Here is a 16762-nt window from a genome sequence, read left to right as displayed (position 1 = left end):
GGTCCTGGGGAAGAGAGGCCACTGGTGGAGGAGGACATCCCGCCTCAAGGTGAGTTTTTTATTTTCATTTATTTTTTGCGTCCCCCCTGCCCTCCCTCCCCACCGCCCTCGGTACATGGCCGCCGCCACTGGATGCATTTGCTGACTATTATGAGGATCTCTATGCATCCAAGACTTCTAGAACTACTGCTGACTGTGGGGATTTTCTGGGAGAGATTACTCACGACACACTTAAAAATGAGGAGAGGGATGCATTTGAGGCTGACTTGACTGAAGAGGAACTTGTGGTACTCTTGGTAGCAGTGCGAGATTTGCAGTCTGGGAAGGCGGCCGGGCCCAATGGCCTACCAGAAGAGCTATATAAAGGGTTACTAGACTAGGTGGCTCCACATATGTTAGCCAAGTTCCAGGAGGTGAGCGAAAGAGGTTGTTTGCCGAAAGACCAACAAATTGCCACAATAGTAGTCATACAAAAAAATGGCAAGTCACCAACGAACTGTGGTTTGTGTAGACTTATATCCTTGCTCAATGTAGAGGCTAAGGTGTTGGCCAAAATATTGGCAAATAGATTTCGTGCTGTCATTACGTCTATCATACATCCTGACCAGTCGGGCTTTATGCCACATAGAAACACTCAACTTTTATTTGGAGTACTCAATGAAACTTCATAGCTGAGGGCAGACCAGACAATAGTAATGTCTCTAGATGCTAAAATACCGTTCAACAGCATGGAGCGGAATTATATGTTTGCTACATTGGCACGTCTAAGGGCAAGGTCACAAATTTTGTAGATGGGTCTGGCTCCTTTATCAGGAGCCTTTGGCCAGGGTTTGTGTTAATGGTGCAGCATCCTGAGTTTATGCCCTACAGAAGGGCACAAGACAGGGCTGGCCCTTGAACCAATTGCGACCTGGATATGGCAGGAACGCTGGTGCGGGGTGAGATGTGGTGGGGGTTGGAAGGAGCGTACATCACTCTACGCTGATGACAGCTTACTGGGGAGAGGACTTGGCCTAACGGCTTGGGCGCTCGACCTCAGACCTGGGGAACTGGGTTCGAGTCTCGGTAACGACGCTGAACATCCTGTGATTCTGGGCAAATCACTTAATCTCCCCTTGCCTAACAAAAAATGAATGTGTGTCCTCATGTAACGTAACTGGTGCTATGTAAAGCGCTCTGATACCTGATTGGATTCGGGTCAAGTTCGCGCTATATAAAACTCTGCAAAAAAAAAAATGCAACCCTCTCCGTGAGCAGAATCCTGCGTATATTCGACCTTTTCAGCAGCCATTCGGGCTATCAAATTAACTGGACCACATTGCTGGTTTTCCCCCTGTCAGATGACAACCCACAACTCCCCCGAGACTGCACTGTGCCTCTGATGAGGGAGGAGCTTTATTACCTTGGGATATATATTACTCGAGACTCACAGGGTTTCATACGTTGGAAACTTCTCCCACAATTGTAAAGGCTGAGGGGGATGTTTCTCACTGGGACATGCTTCCAGTGTCCCTGGTGGGCAGAGCCATGTTATATAAGATGGTGACACTCCCACGCCTTTTATATGTGCTCCAGAACACCCATCATAGGGTCCCACACAATTTTCTCCAAGAAGTTGACCATGAAGTCCGCTCACTGCTGTGGAAGTGGGGATCACCACGCATCACACTCTCCAAACTACAGAGGGGGGTGCACGATGGGGGGCTGGTAGTTCCAGATCTAATCAAGTACTATTGAGCAACCTATCTAGTGGTGGTTACCGACTGGGTTTTCACAAATAGCCAGGAACTGTTTGTATAGAGTGGATAGAGGTGCGATGGGTCGAAGTGGTCTTAAAGCAATCCTCTACTGAAGGGGAAGGGAGTGAGGACTGCCGAACCACACTCAAACAGTTGTCCTAGTATGGAGGTAGGCTACAAGGTTTTCAAGCTGGAGCAGCAACTCACCAACATGACTCCACCGTGGATCAGCGACCAACTCCATGAGGTTGGGGGATCAAAGGGTTTTGTTAGCTGGGAACTAATAGATATTGAACACCGGGGGATCCCAGGCTTTTATTACATTAGAGGCCCTGAGCTTGCAGACTCAGAACGCTATAAATATCTACAGCTGGGGCATACCCGAGGAGACACATACTAGAAGGAGAGCAGCTCCTGGAGGCGTCACCTCTGGAGGATTGTCTCCTACCAGAGCACAGCCCAGACAAGGTGATTACCATTATTTATCGAAAGCTAGTCAATAATTCGACTGATCCATTGGTTGCATTGAGGGAAGCCTGGGTTGGGGATGTGGATGACTTTGAAGATGAGGACAGGGTGGAAGCAATTCAGAGTCCACGTGAGATAGCAATACGGGCTGGGTTTCGACTAGTCCAGCTCAGGATATTACGTAGATCCTATTATTCAAGGACCAAATTGGCTAGGATGGGGAGGGCACCCACATCGACATGTCTCCGGGGGTGTGGACAGGAAGGCACTTTCTTTCATACCCTGTGGGAATGCCAAGTGATACAAGACTACTGGAAGGGGGTCACTGGGGTTATGTCCTGGGTTTTGTCTGTTGAGATCGCACTGGATGTAAAATAGCTCCTCTTATCGATGTCGGTAGATGAGTCTTGGATGAAATTTCAGATAATATGGCTGAGACTAGCTGCGGGAGTGGCCGAGTAAAATATTGCAAGAGCATGGGGAGTGCTGACCCACCAAGACTCTCAGATTGGGAGTCCGAATTCAGACTGCTGTCAGAGGGCTGGAAAGGTGGTGTATCAGAGTCGGGCTATCCTAAGAAATAGGAGGATGTATGGGGTCCAGGCAGACAACTAGGGGGTACTGACGTGTTGAGAACATGTTCCAAGAGATGAATGAAACATATAGGAGAGTCCTCTCAAGTTGAGCATTTGCCTGGGGAGCGCAGAGAGCCAGCGTGCCTGCCATCATAATCGCCACAGCCCACAGCCGCAGCTCTTGCCATTCACCATTATCGTTGCTGGGAGGTAGGAAATTACACCTTCCAGCGTGCTTAGCGGCAGGGACGCCGCGAGAGAGTGAAGGACGCACCAGGAGGCGCTTTAAAAGATACGCAGGGCTCCCGCTGTGCGTGAGTCCTCTCAAGGTGAGCATTTGCCTGGGAGCACAGAGAGCCAGCGCGCCTGTCACCGTAATCGCGGCAGCCACAGCCCACAGCTGCAGCTCTTGCCATTCACCATTATCGTTGCTGGGAGGTAGGAAACTACCTCTCCCAGCGTGCTTAGCGGCAGGGATGCCGCGAGAGAGTGAATGACATGCCAGGAGGCTCTTTAAAAGACACGCAGGGCTCCCGCGGGACAAGCGCGGGCGTGCCCTGGCCGCAGCCCGGGCCACGGGCAGGCCTGTCTGTGCCCGTCTGTGACTGGACGAGGCTGGGCTGGGCCACCCCCCTTTTAGAAAAGTATTGGGAAACGGTGGAAAAACATGGTGAGTGCTCTATCACAAAACACAATACGAAACCCTGAGGTCTACAAATGCAAATAATTAAATCATGAAGTGAAGTATAGAAACAGACTACGCCCATTAGATTATTGCTAAGGGCAATCCCTTTATAGGACGTAATCCCTCACTCACCATAGGTGACATGCTTCATCATTTGGGATTCTCCTCCCAGAGGAAAAACCTAGTTCCTCTGGGGGCTACAACCTCCTCTCTGAGAGGGAGGAGCTCAGGGATGTTTTGAGATAATCTAGAGGATAGACTAAATCCACAAATGATGAGCTTATAGTATGAGTGAGGGGTGCAGTGCAAGTGCTCTATCACCCCTGACAAAGGTTGCTTTGACCCGGCGTTGTTACAGTTGTTGCCGTCAAGCTGTTACTATCACCATGGGGAAACGTACAACACCACAACCAGCACGACCTATAACTGCCAGTATTGACAGTATGCTTCAAAGGGCCGTTAGTATTGTCTCAAGTGAAATTGAGTTTACGGAGCGGCGTCTGTCTATGGGTATTGAGGGGCGGAAAGACCTTACAATTTTCAGAGGTACATTATCAGAGCATACTGGAGACTTGCCCCAACCGCAGCTGGAGGGTCCCGCAATTCATCACTCGCCAACTGTTTGTGGAAGCACAAGTGGGCAAGATATAACTGAGGAAGCAGTCCCACAATCTGATACCAATATTGTCACATTGGTGGGAATTCCTGCTGTCAAACGGAAAAGAAAGTCTGTGCCTGGGAAATCAATTGGTAGCAAAAGGAAGCAGCCTATTCGCAGTGCCCCGGCCCGTAGTCAAACACGCCTCTCTACCTGGATACAGCCATCACTAGGTATTGGCACAGTTGAAGCCCCTGAGGTATTGGCACAGTTGAAGCCCCTGATCCCCCTGTGTCCATACAGACTGAAATTGAGTTGTTCTATTAGTACACAGACTGAAGCTATATGTAGCCTTCAGAACTATGGGGATATTGTTGCCAATATTGTTGCGGCGTTGGTGACCAAACAAATTACTGAACTTATTGATAAAAAGTTTGTCTTGTTACAGAGCCGTCTAGATAATTTGGCTACACTCATAGGAGGGGACGTTCAACTGAAGGGAAATGTACAAACGATGGTTGCTAACAAGGTCGATGGGAAACAGGGCGATTGATAGCGTAGGCTTAGGAAAGAGTATCTTAGATCCCGAAACTGTGTCGCAAACTGACAGAGCTACTGCACCCGCAATCACCCCTCGCTCGATATACGATCAACCCAGGGGCTGTCCTCAATTGCTTATAGATAAAAATAGTGCCACAGGTTAAACAGGCCTAGCGGCTCGAATTAGAATAGACAGTTTAGTACCTCAAGTATTAGTGCTCCTGCCCCCCCGTTATAAATTGCCCGATGGGTAATCAGGATGTCCTGGGTCTGCCGCCCGCTTCTAGCCCCTATGTTTTGGTACTGGCAGGAGTACCTACTTTAAAGAGGGATCAGCATGAACCATGGGATCAGCTACGCAATAAATGTGCGGATTGGCTATCAAGGCATAGAAGGTTCCACGTATCCGAAATAAAGGATATCATTATGGCACGCAGGGTTGGATGGGTCGGTGCATCTACAAAAAATATTGAAGGGGACTGTATTGTAATTAACTTTCGCAGACCTTCATTGGTGAGACACCTACTAAGGGATTGCAAATTCATTACACCTAACAGCACTAACATATGCACACTACCCCTTGGCTATTTTTATAAACCAAGTTATGCCTCTTTCACCAAGAAGTCCTCTTTAATCACTACATCTAATAGGTTCCAGGCCCTGTCTGGGTTAGATACCCAAGACTGACCATCAACTTTTGGGGAAAATACTGATTCCGCTACTAGGTCACCCCATGTCCTGCCAGTAACTAAGTGTACTATTCCCCCACAATCCGCTTATCCTGCCTATGCAAACAAAGGCCCCAGCTCGCTCAGACCTCCGTATTTTAAGCTGGAATGTTGCAGGGTTGTACTCTAAACTTTATCAGCCAGATTGGGTACAACGAATCAAAGACCAAGATATCCTTTTATTTCAAGAAACATGAGCCACCCAAGATTTGCATATTGAGGGGTTTGAATGCCATAATATCTTAGTAACAACCCCCAAGCAGGGTGGACCATCTGGGGGCTTATCAATCTGGGTCCATATCAAGTCAGGGGGATGTATAAAAACTGTACATACAGACAACAACAACTTTCAGGGCATATTATTTAATAGGAAAATTTCCCTTTGGATAATTAATTTTTATAACAATGATTTTCTTTCCGTTCCAAACATGCATTTAATAATTTGTTTCATTTCATTGCATCCATTGGAAAATCCAAAGACTCTTTTAAGTCAATAAGAATCTGTCTGGGGGTGATTTTTATGCTAAACTATCTCACTCAGGGTTAAGTGAATATTCACGTAGCAGCAGACAAATATGCAATAGGGGTAGAGAGTTAATGGACCACCTAAACACCCACAACTTAATTAATGTTATGGAAATTGCTGCAATTACAAAAGATAATGCCCCCTCGAACCCACATTTTGAGGGAGGGGGTGTTTATCTACAATCGATTATGTTTTTATTTCCCCCATTTTAGAAACAAGCTTGCTCAAAGCCGAAATTATGGCCACAACCTTTGGGGACAATAACCCAATACAAATAATGTTACGAATGTCCCCAATTTTAATGCCTCAGACAGAATGTGGTGCTAGGGACCTATTACCATCTACAGATAACCTTAGACTGGTCTGGCGAGGCGTTAATAACGCCGACCTATTCAGTTCTATGGTTAAGGAAAACATGAATCTTATTAACATCTGTCTAGAGGCCCTGGATCTGCACCCTGAGGCTATCAGTGCCTTTACCAAACTCTGTGGAGCCATTAAATCCTCGCTTTCTAAACCCATTTCTACACTAGAGTGCAAACCTAGATGGTTTAACCAGGAGTGCTCAATTGCCAATAGGAAGCTCTGCAAGGCCTTATCTCAAAACCCTAGGTGTAATGATCTGGTCAAGTCCTTAAGGCTGATATATAAGCGGGCTATTGCTAATAGGAAGGAACAGTTATTAATTGATCACTGGGATGCGCTCATCAATGCTGCCAGCTTAAATAATGGGAATATATTTTGGACCACCATTAAAGAGTTAAGATCAATGGGACAACCTTTAACTCCCATCAGCTGCCACATAATGAGCAAAAGCTGGGAGAGTCACTTCTTCATTATTTAGCAAGCGCCTGCTTTTGAATTTGACCCCTTTATTAATAGGGCGCCACGAGGTGTCTCGATATCAATAAATGAGGTTGAAGAGGCTATGTGTCAGAGTGCAGGCAACAAAGCCCCAGGCCCTGATGGGCTGCCCATCGAACTTATCAAATAAAAACCAGATTTTTGGGCCCCACTGTTGTTAAATATTTTTAATAATCTAACCAATGCCCCTCTGCCAAAGACCTGGTCTACTAGCACGATTGCTCCCATTTTTAAAAAGGGCGATTGTACACAACCTATTTGATACAGACCGATCTCTCTCATAGATAACACCCTTAACATTTTAGCAGAGTTTTATATACAATTTTTTTTACCTGGACAGAAGAGAATCGGATTTTAGAACAATGTCAGCTAGGTTTCAGGGGTAAAGTTTGCACGAATGAGCAATGTCTTAATCTTAATTTGATCATAGGGAAGTACACTATTGCACAGCACTCGCCACTTTACTTAGCTTTTATGGACCTGCCCTCAGCTTTCGATTTTGTCAACAGGTCCTGTCTATGGTCCATTCTTTTAGACTATGGACTGGATGAGGCCCTTGTTCATTTTTTGGCTTATCTCCATACAGACCTGAAAGCGCGGGTCAGGATTGGTGGTGGGGGAGAAGTTTCCAATAACATCAGTGATGGCAGAGGGGTCAGACAGGGGTGTGTTCTGGCCCCCCTCCTATTAATCATATATATAAACAATTTACATAAATCACTGATTACATTAACTAATAACGTTCCTAGAATTGAAGGTAAATCTCTCCCAGTGCTTTTATTCGCAGATGATGCGGTTTTAATTGGTCGTACACCAAACACACTACGCACTTTAGTCCGAGGTTTCACAGATGTTATGTCCGGCCTAGATTTATGTACAAATTTTAAGGAATCTTTTATAATGTCTTGTGGGCCAAGGAAATGTCCTTTTAATTGTATCTCTGTGGGCGACCAAAAATTAACTATCACTGCTACTTTTCCTTATTTCGGGATGGTCTTCGCTGCGAACAGTACTTGGTGTGAACACATGGCATACTGTAAAAGTAAGTTCTCGAGGGCTTTTAATTCAATCCTCAGTCTCCCCCGCCCTAAAATATCGGGGACAATTCCAGCTATTTTAAGGATTTTTAAGACTCCGTGTGTACCAATAGCTACCTATGGGGCAGAGGTATGGGGTGTTGCTAAATGCTCCTGCGTCCAATCAGAGGAAAATAGATTTTGCAGAAAACTCTTGGGTGTTCCAATCTCCACCCCTCTGTTTATATGTCACAACGAACTGAAATTAGGATATATTGAAGACATCATAAGGGCCCGTCCTGCACTATTTTGGCTAGCCGTAATGAAGAATCCAGAGGCTTCTCTCACAAGGGACATAATAGATGATTGTCTTTGTTGTGAGAAAGGAATGGACATTCCATGGCTTGCTGGGGTAGTCAAGAGTCTGGAGAGCGTCAATTTCGGTAGACTGTTTGCCAATTTTAACACAGCTGTAACAATGGACAAAAAAGATTTAAAGACAGCACTGTACGCACTTTATAGCGTGGAAAGACTAGAAAGGGAATTGAAGAAACAAACTGTTGCAAAATGTATACCCATTGAATACCCTGAGCATTGTCTACCAAGTTATATCGTACTATCGATGTCCCAATGGGAGAGAGGCCTCCTCTTCCGGTTAAGAGCCAGGACAGTAAGATATTTGCTTTGTTTTTCCCTAAGTGTATAACACAAAACTTGACTCCCTGCCATGTCCATGTGATGGTCATAGCGGCAAAACACTTTTACATTTTTTATTCTTTTGTAAATATTATATGAAATGTGCAAAATGGCTTTTAATTCCATATTAAAAAATTGTCACCTATTAATTCAACAGACGCTCTTGACTGTATACTCAAATTGGACAATGTTGAATTGATCTTGCGCATTGGCACCTTTTTGAGAGTAGCTACGGGTGCACGGAAATCTATGTGTGATCTATGAAGTCATTCGTATTTTGCTATTCATAATATGCACTTTACCTATGCTGCTGTTGTTTTGTTACATCATGGATTGGACATTGCTATTTATTTATTTTTCTAATGTGTTTTTATCTTGTACATGTTTTACTTTTATGGATACGTTGTTATCCGAATTTAGTATTTTAGATTGGATTGGATTGGATTAGATTGAAACCATATACCAGTTGAGGGCTGGTAGCCTGTGATGTAAAGGATGATAGGTTGTAAAAACGCCATTCTTACTTAGGATATATGTCCTGGTTCAGCTGTCATTGTTCTAAAAAATGCCATGTATGTAATATAATATATGACATAACTTGACTGTGTATGTTGTATGATGAGCATGGGTTTAATAAAAAGAGTTAAAAAAAAGATTTGCCAGTCTCTCTAGGCTTCCTTTCTCTTCATGTGGTTGTCCCACCCTTGGACCATAGACACATTACATGTGTTCTTCCACTGCCCATTTTTCATGTGCTACTTTTTTCATTTTTGTTTGAGCACTCTATGAGAGTGCATGTGTTTCTCAACTGTCTCCTGCGTGTACTTTTCCCCCTCGGTGTTCCTTGCCCAGGCCCTATTGCACACCCTCCCTCTGTTGTCTGTGTGCTTGCCCCAGCCGCCCCACCCAACCCTTCTTTGTCCGTGTGCTTGCCCCAGCCATTCCTGTCCACCCTCCATTGTCCTTGCACATGCCCCAGCCCCTGCCACCCACCCCTGTTGTCCGTTTTCTTGCCCTAGGTACTCCGGCCCACCCTCCATTTTCTGTTTTCTTGCTCAATCACTCTTACTTGTCCTCTCCCTACCAACATCCTTATCTCCTACCCCTCCCTCTCTCTGTGTTGCTTAAGGGAAGCATATGGCTACAAATGAAAAAAGAATGCTCTGGCCATATCATACCATTAAAAAGAAAATAGCTTTAGCCATGCTGCACAGCAGCCGTGCTGCTGTACAACATTCGTGACTGTGACCGAATGCTCACTTTATCAACATAACACATGCAAGAATGTTTGGCAAGCACAGCATGTTGAGCTCATCAACCAACAGCATCCTGTCACTAATACAGTGAATGTTGGAAAAATAATTATGTCGGCTGAATTCACTGACAGCTATGTTTACAGACACACTCTGTACATGCACAAACATGCGGACATTAAGCATGTGTGAGTCAATGCACGTGTTTGGTAAATTAACATAGACGCTGATGATCATACTTAAAGCTCCCAGTTTTCCTTTTCTACTGATTTGTACGGACAGAAAACAATGTTTTTCCTATCTCTAATTATTTTTAAAGTTGAAAAATACTGAAAATTGTGGTTCTTGTGAGGGAATCTCCATGTTGTGTTTCATGAACTTCAGGCAAAAGACGAGCAGATAGACAGCATGTGAGATTTCCTTAGATACAGGCATATGTAAACATATATTTGTAGTATAACACTCATATGCACCAGTGGGCATAGTGTTTTGTTATATGTGGCTGTTTAATTGGCTAAAAAGGCGTCCAAGTATGAGTGCACGTCTAAGAGTTAAATAAATGCGGAAACATCCCATTTACAACTTCATTTATTCTCGAAACACAAAATAAATATGGACAAATACAGATGGCAATGTTAAAAAGCATAAATGCCATACAATCGGGAGCCCTAATCATACATTTTATGATTCTTCTTATTTCAGTCTTTTAATTCATACACACTGAAATTCCAGTGCCTTTCTCTTAATACACTATGGGTCTCATTTACAAAGAATTAACACAGCTCGGTGGCTCAAGCCATTTGGCTGCGCTGCCCTGCGTTAATTCCGAAGCACAGGGATGCGTCATATCTACAATGATATGATCGATACCTTTGCTCTCCCCTGCGCTGGCGCATAATTAGCTGCCATTTGCCAACGCAGGCACCCTTGAACCATGGTGCAGGGATGCCTGCATCAAAGGATGATTGTTTATGTGCAAGAAAGTGTCCCTTCCTGCACAGAAACACTCTGGAATTACGTTTTTAAACTTCTATGGGGCCGATTCCGATCCGGGTCGGAAAGTACTCCGACCGAGCCAGATCCGGATTGTTTTCTGACCGAGCCGGAGTCCTGCAGTCCGACCGAGCGAGTACGATGCGGCCGTATGCTGTCGGACTCGGTTCGGTCGGACTTCCATTGAAGTCAATGGGAGCCGGTCGTACGACGCGTACATCGGCTCCCATTGACTGAATGGGTACGTCTCACGCAAGGGCGCCCCCCCCTACAGTGGGTACGTGTCGGTGCCATCCGCACCGTACATGCCTGTGTTGGGGGGACCCTTGGATCTCCCCCGTGTCCGAGTCGTAGTGCTGCGGGTGACAGGGTGTCCGACGCGGACCCCAAAAAGCAACCACCCGGACATTTTGCGAGCCGGACACTCCGGCTCGCACAGGCTGTCCGACGCGTGCATTATACTGACTCAGTCGTAAATATCATCCATTGAATGCCACGGTTAGCTTACGACCGAGATGTACGGAACGGTATGGACCCGGAAACGACTCGGTCGGTGAATTTCACGTAGCTCGCATCGTATTTGCTCGCTCGTACAGCTGTTCGAGTCGGGCGGAAAACACGCGTACGGCTCGTAGATTTTCCGGCCGGATTGCGTTCGGTTGCCTTCCGACCCGGATCGGAATCGGCCCCTATGTGTGCTGCTTAATGCATTTTTTTCAATTATAGTTTATTATAGTTTATGTGCAGGAAGGGACACCTTCCTGCACATAAACAATCACAAGAGGTGATTTCCTCGTTCTATGTTCGACTGGGAGGCGTAGTATTCAGACACATTGGCAAGTTTACGATTTCTCATAAATCTGGAAATGTGTCAGGTTCCATGGGTGTTGCGTGGGAACACCCACAGCAACACCCATTGAACGCCCCTTTAACGCAAAGTGCTGTGTGTAAAAGGGCTGTATTTACAAGGACAGGAAAAGCCATGCAGGGTGGCCTTTCGTGTCCTTGTAAATATGGGCCAGCAAAATGGGCCGCCAGTGCATCACAAAAAGTGATGCACCGGCGGCTCAAGGGGCTTGTAAATAAGCCCCAATATTGATAAAGTGAGCATTACGTCACAGTCACAATAAAAGCATGGGGTCTCACATGCAATCTTTGGTATGGTAACATGTTATTTCATTATTAAGTTTTTTAGCTTCCTCAAGTTAAGAATAGTTATACTTTACATTGTAAATATAAAACGACATTTCCACCGATGAAGGATAGTTGTCAGAAATGCATTGGAATTTGTACTACACAAAAGTAGCCTTTAAGTCCCTATGATGAAGAATATGAAATATGTACCGAACAATTCACTTTTAGGAATACAGAATGAATTATACTGAGCAATAAAGCATCTGAAAAAATAACGAAAATAAGTTTGCATAAATGAATACTAGTTGATTGCCCCTCCAATCCAGTGCGTTTTGGGACTATTCTCAGTAATAGCGACTTGAATTGAATATAATAAATGCTGTCACAAAATGCACCGATTTATTTCACCAATGACTAGTCCTCCAATTCTTAGCTAGAGGGCACCACCAAAGATGCCCAGTATCCTGTCTTCTCTTTAAACCCCCCCCCCCCCTCGGGATCCCTTCGGGGGTACTCATCAGACAGAACAGCCAAAGGCGTGTACCATTGTATTGTATTGTAATTGCATTTATATAGCGCTTACTACCCCTGACGAGACGCCAAAGCGCTTTTTCGGCGAGTAGCACGCTATTCCGGAACCCATAAAGGATTAGTGGTGAATTAGTATATGGGGAAATCATTCAGCAGGTTGGGATTTCTGCTCCTGATTTGATACTGTTGCTCCAGGATCTCTCTCCCTAGCCATGTTCTGCTTAATCTTCACAGATCTCCGGGTGTAAAGCCATCTGGAGCATATGGGAAATTCTTTTTGTATCTACCTCCTTCCAGAAATACCTTTTAAGCAATTGAAACATCCAGTAGTGTAAGCATAGAGAGAATGGCTTTCCTACTTTGTGCTCCTTTGCCTCCGTTGTTTTACAATGATCTCTGATGGAGAATAAGGGAATCCTAGGTTTGCCATACAGATGCAGTCATAAAAGAACATCTTACCCATTGATGGATGGTTGAAAAAAGGACTTGGGGGCTTTTTTATGAGCCCTTGCGTCACTTTTGCACCGCCGATGCATCACATTTTGTGACGCACCAGCGGCGTAAGAAATGCACCATGTTGCGTCATATTTACAAAGTGATGCAACTAGGTAGATGCGTCACTTTGTAAACCCCTGCGCCACATTATACCTGCGCCAGGTATAATGTATGCAGGATGGGCGTTCCGACGCAACCAAGCCTTGTAGAAGTGACGCAGTGAAATCTATGAGATTTCACTTCGCCACTTCTAGGGCGCAAATGCGTCAATATTTTACGCCTGCCTCACTGCAGGCGTAAGACTGACGCAGGCACATTTGAAATGGGACTTGCCCATGTGAAATGACCCTTATCTGAACTTGCGTCACTTTTGTGACACACTCCAGCAATGCGTCATTTTTGCACCTACTGATACATCAGAAATACTGACGTATCTGTAACTCCTTGCGACATGATGCGTCACACTGTAAATATGACGCATCCAGCATGTCGCAAGGAGGGTGCAATAAAAAGTGACGCATCGCTGTTTTCACGCAGCGATGCGTCACTTTTCATAAATGAGGCCCTTAGTAATCACATCCAAGTTGAGAGGGAATATTTCAAAGACAGAGAGGAAGATTCTTGGCCAAGTGGGACTTTACTTCTACTCTCCTTTCATTCCTTTTAGGAAGACATGATCACAACATAATCATTTGTGGAGTCCTGGTAACTTGCAGATATATCTAGTGTCAATGAACATGGCTCCATGTGTTTTAAGCTTATCATGAATACAATGCAAATAACTGTGCAATAAAGTCGTTAGTGAGATCCAAACATTTATCATTCACTTTCTTTCTCCCTCTCGTTCTTTCTCTTTCTCTCTCTCCCTGTCTCTCTTTCTCTCTTAATTTTTGCTGGTCACAGAAACAGTTCCAAGAACAGGACATGCCGACAGATTACTTCACTATGGTAGCCTCTCATGATTATTTGGCCAACGCTGGTCAGGAACCCACTGAACATGAAGTTCCATCTAAGAAGGTTTTGGAGTTTTCGGGGTGCAACATCTGCACAGCATCTATAGAAAAGCATATCAAGTAAGTACAAGGCGAACTCCCATATTCTATAACTGTATTCCTTTTTCGTTTTTCTGCAATGAGTTTTTATTTGTGATTTGATGAGTTTGACATAATTAGCGAATGCTCATAGTAACATTGCAAAGTTACTGACCATCACACTTCTAAGCATGCTCAAATTTCAATTATAACTGAGGTCCAAGAATGAAACATGTTTTATAGAACACACTGTCTGGCAAATTCACTGCCTCTAAATTGGAAAGTTAAACCATTATTCCACAGATTACATCTGCTCTCTACGAAGTTAGGTAACACATAGTCCAGAGCAGCTCTAGCAGAACACATCATTAACACCAGTGGACTTCAAGCTGTGGGAATGTTTATTTCTCTTTATCCTAAGGAAAGCCTCCGCCGACCCCAGCAATCTCAAAAATGAACGGACGATCTCCCTGCTCCACTACTCGGCCAAAGTAGTCGAGAAAGCCATCAACCAGCAGCTCACCGAATTCCTGGATCAAAACCATCTACTGGACGAGTTACAATCAGGATTCCGTGCCAACCACAGCACTGAGATCATTCTGATTGCTGCCACAGACGACATAAAAAGTCTCCTCAACCGTGAAGAAACTGTGGCCCTGATCATCCTCGACCTCTCTGCGGCGTCCAGCACCATCTCCCACAACACCCTCATCAACAGACTCTGCAATATAGGCATACAGCAAGACACCCTAAAGTGGATCACCTCCTTCCTTACAGGATGCACACAGAGCATCTGACTGCCTCCCGTTACCTCCTCACCTAAAGACATCATATGGGGCATACCAAATGGATCATCCCTCAGCCCCACCCTATTAAACATCTATATGACCCTTCTCGCAGACGTCGTCAGATCTCACAGACTCAACATAATCACCTAAGTAGACAACACTCATCTGATCCTCTCACTCACAGAGGACCCCTCCAACGCCAAAAACAACTTCTGCAACACCATAACCAACTTAGCCAAGTGGATGAGATACAACTGTCTCCACCTCTACTCCGACAAAACTGAAGTTCTGATCTTTGGGAAAAACCTCTCCGCTTGGGACCTCAGCTGGTGGCCTGCAGAACTCAAACCTACACCCACACCAACCGACTATGCACACAACCTCTGCATCATCCTCGACAACTAACTGACCATGAAATGACAAGTCAACGCAATTGACTCCTTCTGCTTCCACATACTCTGCATCCTCTGCAGGATCTTCAGATGGATCCCAACCAAAACCAGAAAGACCTTCACAGAGGCCCTCCTCACCAGCTGCCTCGACTATGGCAATGCCCTCTATTCCGGCATCTCCACCCGGCTTCTCAGAAGACTCCAAGCCATACAGAACGCTGCAGCCAGACTCATCCTGGACCTCCTCAAATGTAACCAGATCACTCTCCACCTGAGAGACCTCCACTGACTCGCCATCCAGAAGAGATACCAGTTCAAGATCCTCACGCATGCCTACAAAGCCCTCCATGACCTAGGATCTGCTTAAATCAACCACCAACTGAACTTTCACCAATCCCCCAGACACCTGTGCTCCTCTTTACTTGCCCTAGCACACACTCCCTGCATCCGTTGCAGCCACAGTGGTGGCCGCTTCTTCTTCTACATCACTGCCAAGAAAAAGGACGACCTTCCCCTCCAGCTATGTACAGTCCCATCGCTGCCAGACTTCAGAAAGAGACTCAATACCTGGCTCTTCAACAGAGGTACAGCGCCCAGATACCCCTATGGGTGACAGTGTTGCGCTTTACAAATGCTGTTGATTTGAGTCACTTTTATAATCAGGCAAATGCTATCTTCTTTAATCCTATTAAAAAAATAAGTTTCCAAATTGTACCTCACTCTAAGCGCTCCACTGTATGACATTCGACTCCACTCTACGTCACTCCACTCTACGACACTCTACTCAACTCCACTCCCCTCTATGCCACTTCACACCGTTCTACGCCACTCCACTCTACAACACTCTACCTCACTCCACTCTACGCCATAATTTCAAGGAGTGTTCTGGCAATGTGAAGCACCCAAAGATTTCCAGGATAGCATAGTCACACATGGCACCTACACAATTGTATCTGTGGTTCATGTAAAAGGTTTATCCCATTCCCATTAAAAAAAATACGCTTTCTCCTGGGTTTCATGCTAGCACAGGGTGAACAAATGTTGCCCAAAGGCATCCAGTAAATTATGCCCCCTTCTGACAGTAGGCAGATGGATCTGAATTTTTGGATTTTGTTAGATAGATGGTGCCCTCACTCATCAAAGTAAATTAATTTGACTACCCCTCTAAAGAGGTATTGATCCTCATGAGAATGAAAAAGATTGAGGATGGATGCTTCCCGAGAGTGGAAAGGAAAAACAGTAGTTTCCTTCTGAATTTAGTAGATGGTAACCTCTCCTGGAGTTGTATAGTACAGAGTATGTCCACTCATATAGGTGGGGAGGGCGCTGGTGACCTACCCAAGGTTAGATAGGACAGATGGTGTCCTCCTGCTAAGGTAACTGCTACAATAGCCCATTCTTAAGAGTGAATGGAGCGGCTTATGATAAGGCGTGTACTCTTTGGAGGGTGGATACGACTGATGGTGGCCCTTCCTGTTGGTAGATTGGACAAATTGTTCCCCTCGCAAGCGTAAATCCCAAAACAAAAAATAACCCAAATATAAGAGTCCATAGATGGGTCAGTATCTCTGGAAGGCAATAGTGCAGATGCACACCTACAGCTAAGGAAGTATAAATTAAATGTATTCTCTTCCCCAGTCATTTATCTGCCTATCTGCCTTCCATTCTGTCACCATTCCCGTAACAGGCTAACACTGTTCTCCTGTTCTG

The 16762-nt window shown here is 45.1% G+C and overlaps 1 protein-coding gene across 1 annotated transcript in view; it reads left to right on the top strand.

Moving 5' to 3' along the window:
• The window catches only part of LOC146797985 (nesprin-2-like), a 229303-nt gene that overhangs the window by 76292 nt on the left and 136249 nt on the right, over positions 1–16762 (top strand). The window contains exon 2 of the mRNA XM_085625213.1: positions 13745–13914. Within this exon, the coding sequence (XP_085481339.1) occupies positions 13766–13914 (149 nt within the window). The 5' untranslated portion in view covers positions 13745–13765. The remainder of the gene's footprint in view (positions 1–13744; positions 13915–16762) is intronic.

The sequence above is a fragment of the Triturus cristatus genome, chromosome 9 (assembly GCF_964204655.1).
Source record: "Triturus cristatus chromosome 9, aTriCri1.1, whole genome shotgun sequence".
NCBI classification, from domain to species: Eukaryota; Metazoa; Chordata; class Amphibia; order Caudata; family Salamandridae; genus Triturus; species Triturus cristatus.
Note: the sequence above shows the minus strand (reverse complement) of the source record. Positions and strands in the feature narration are given on the sequence as shown.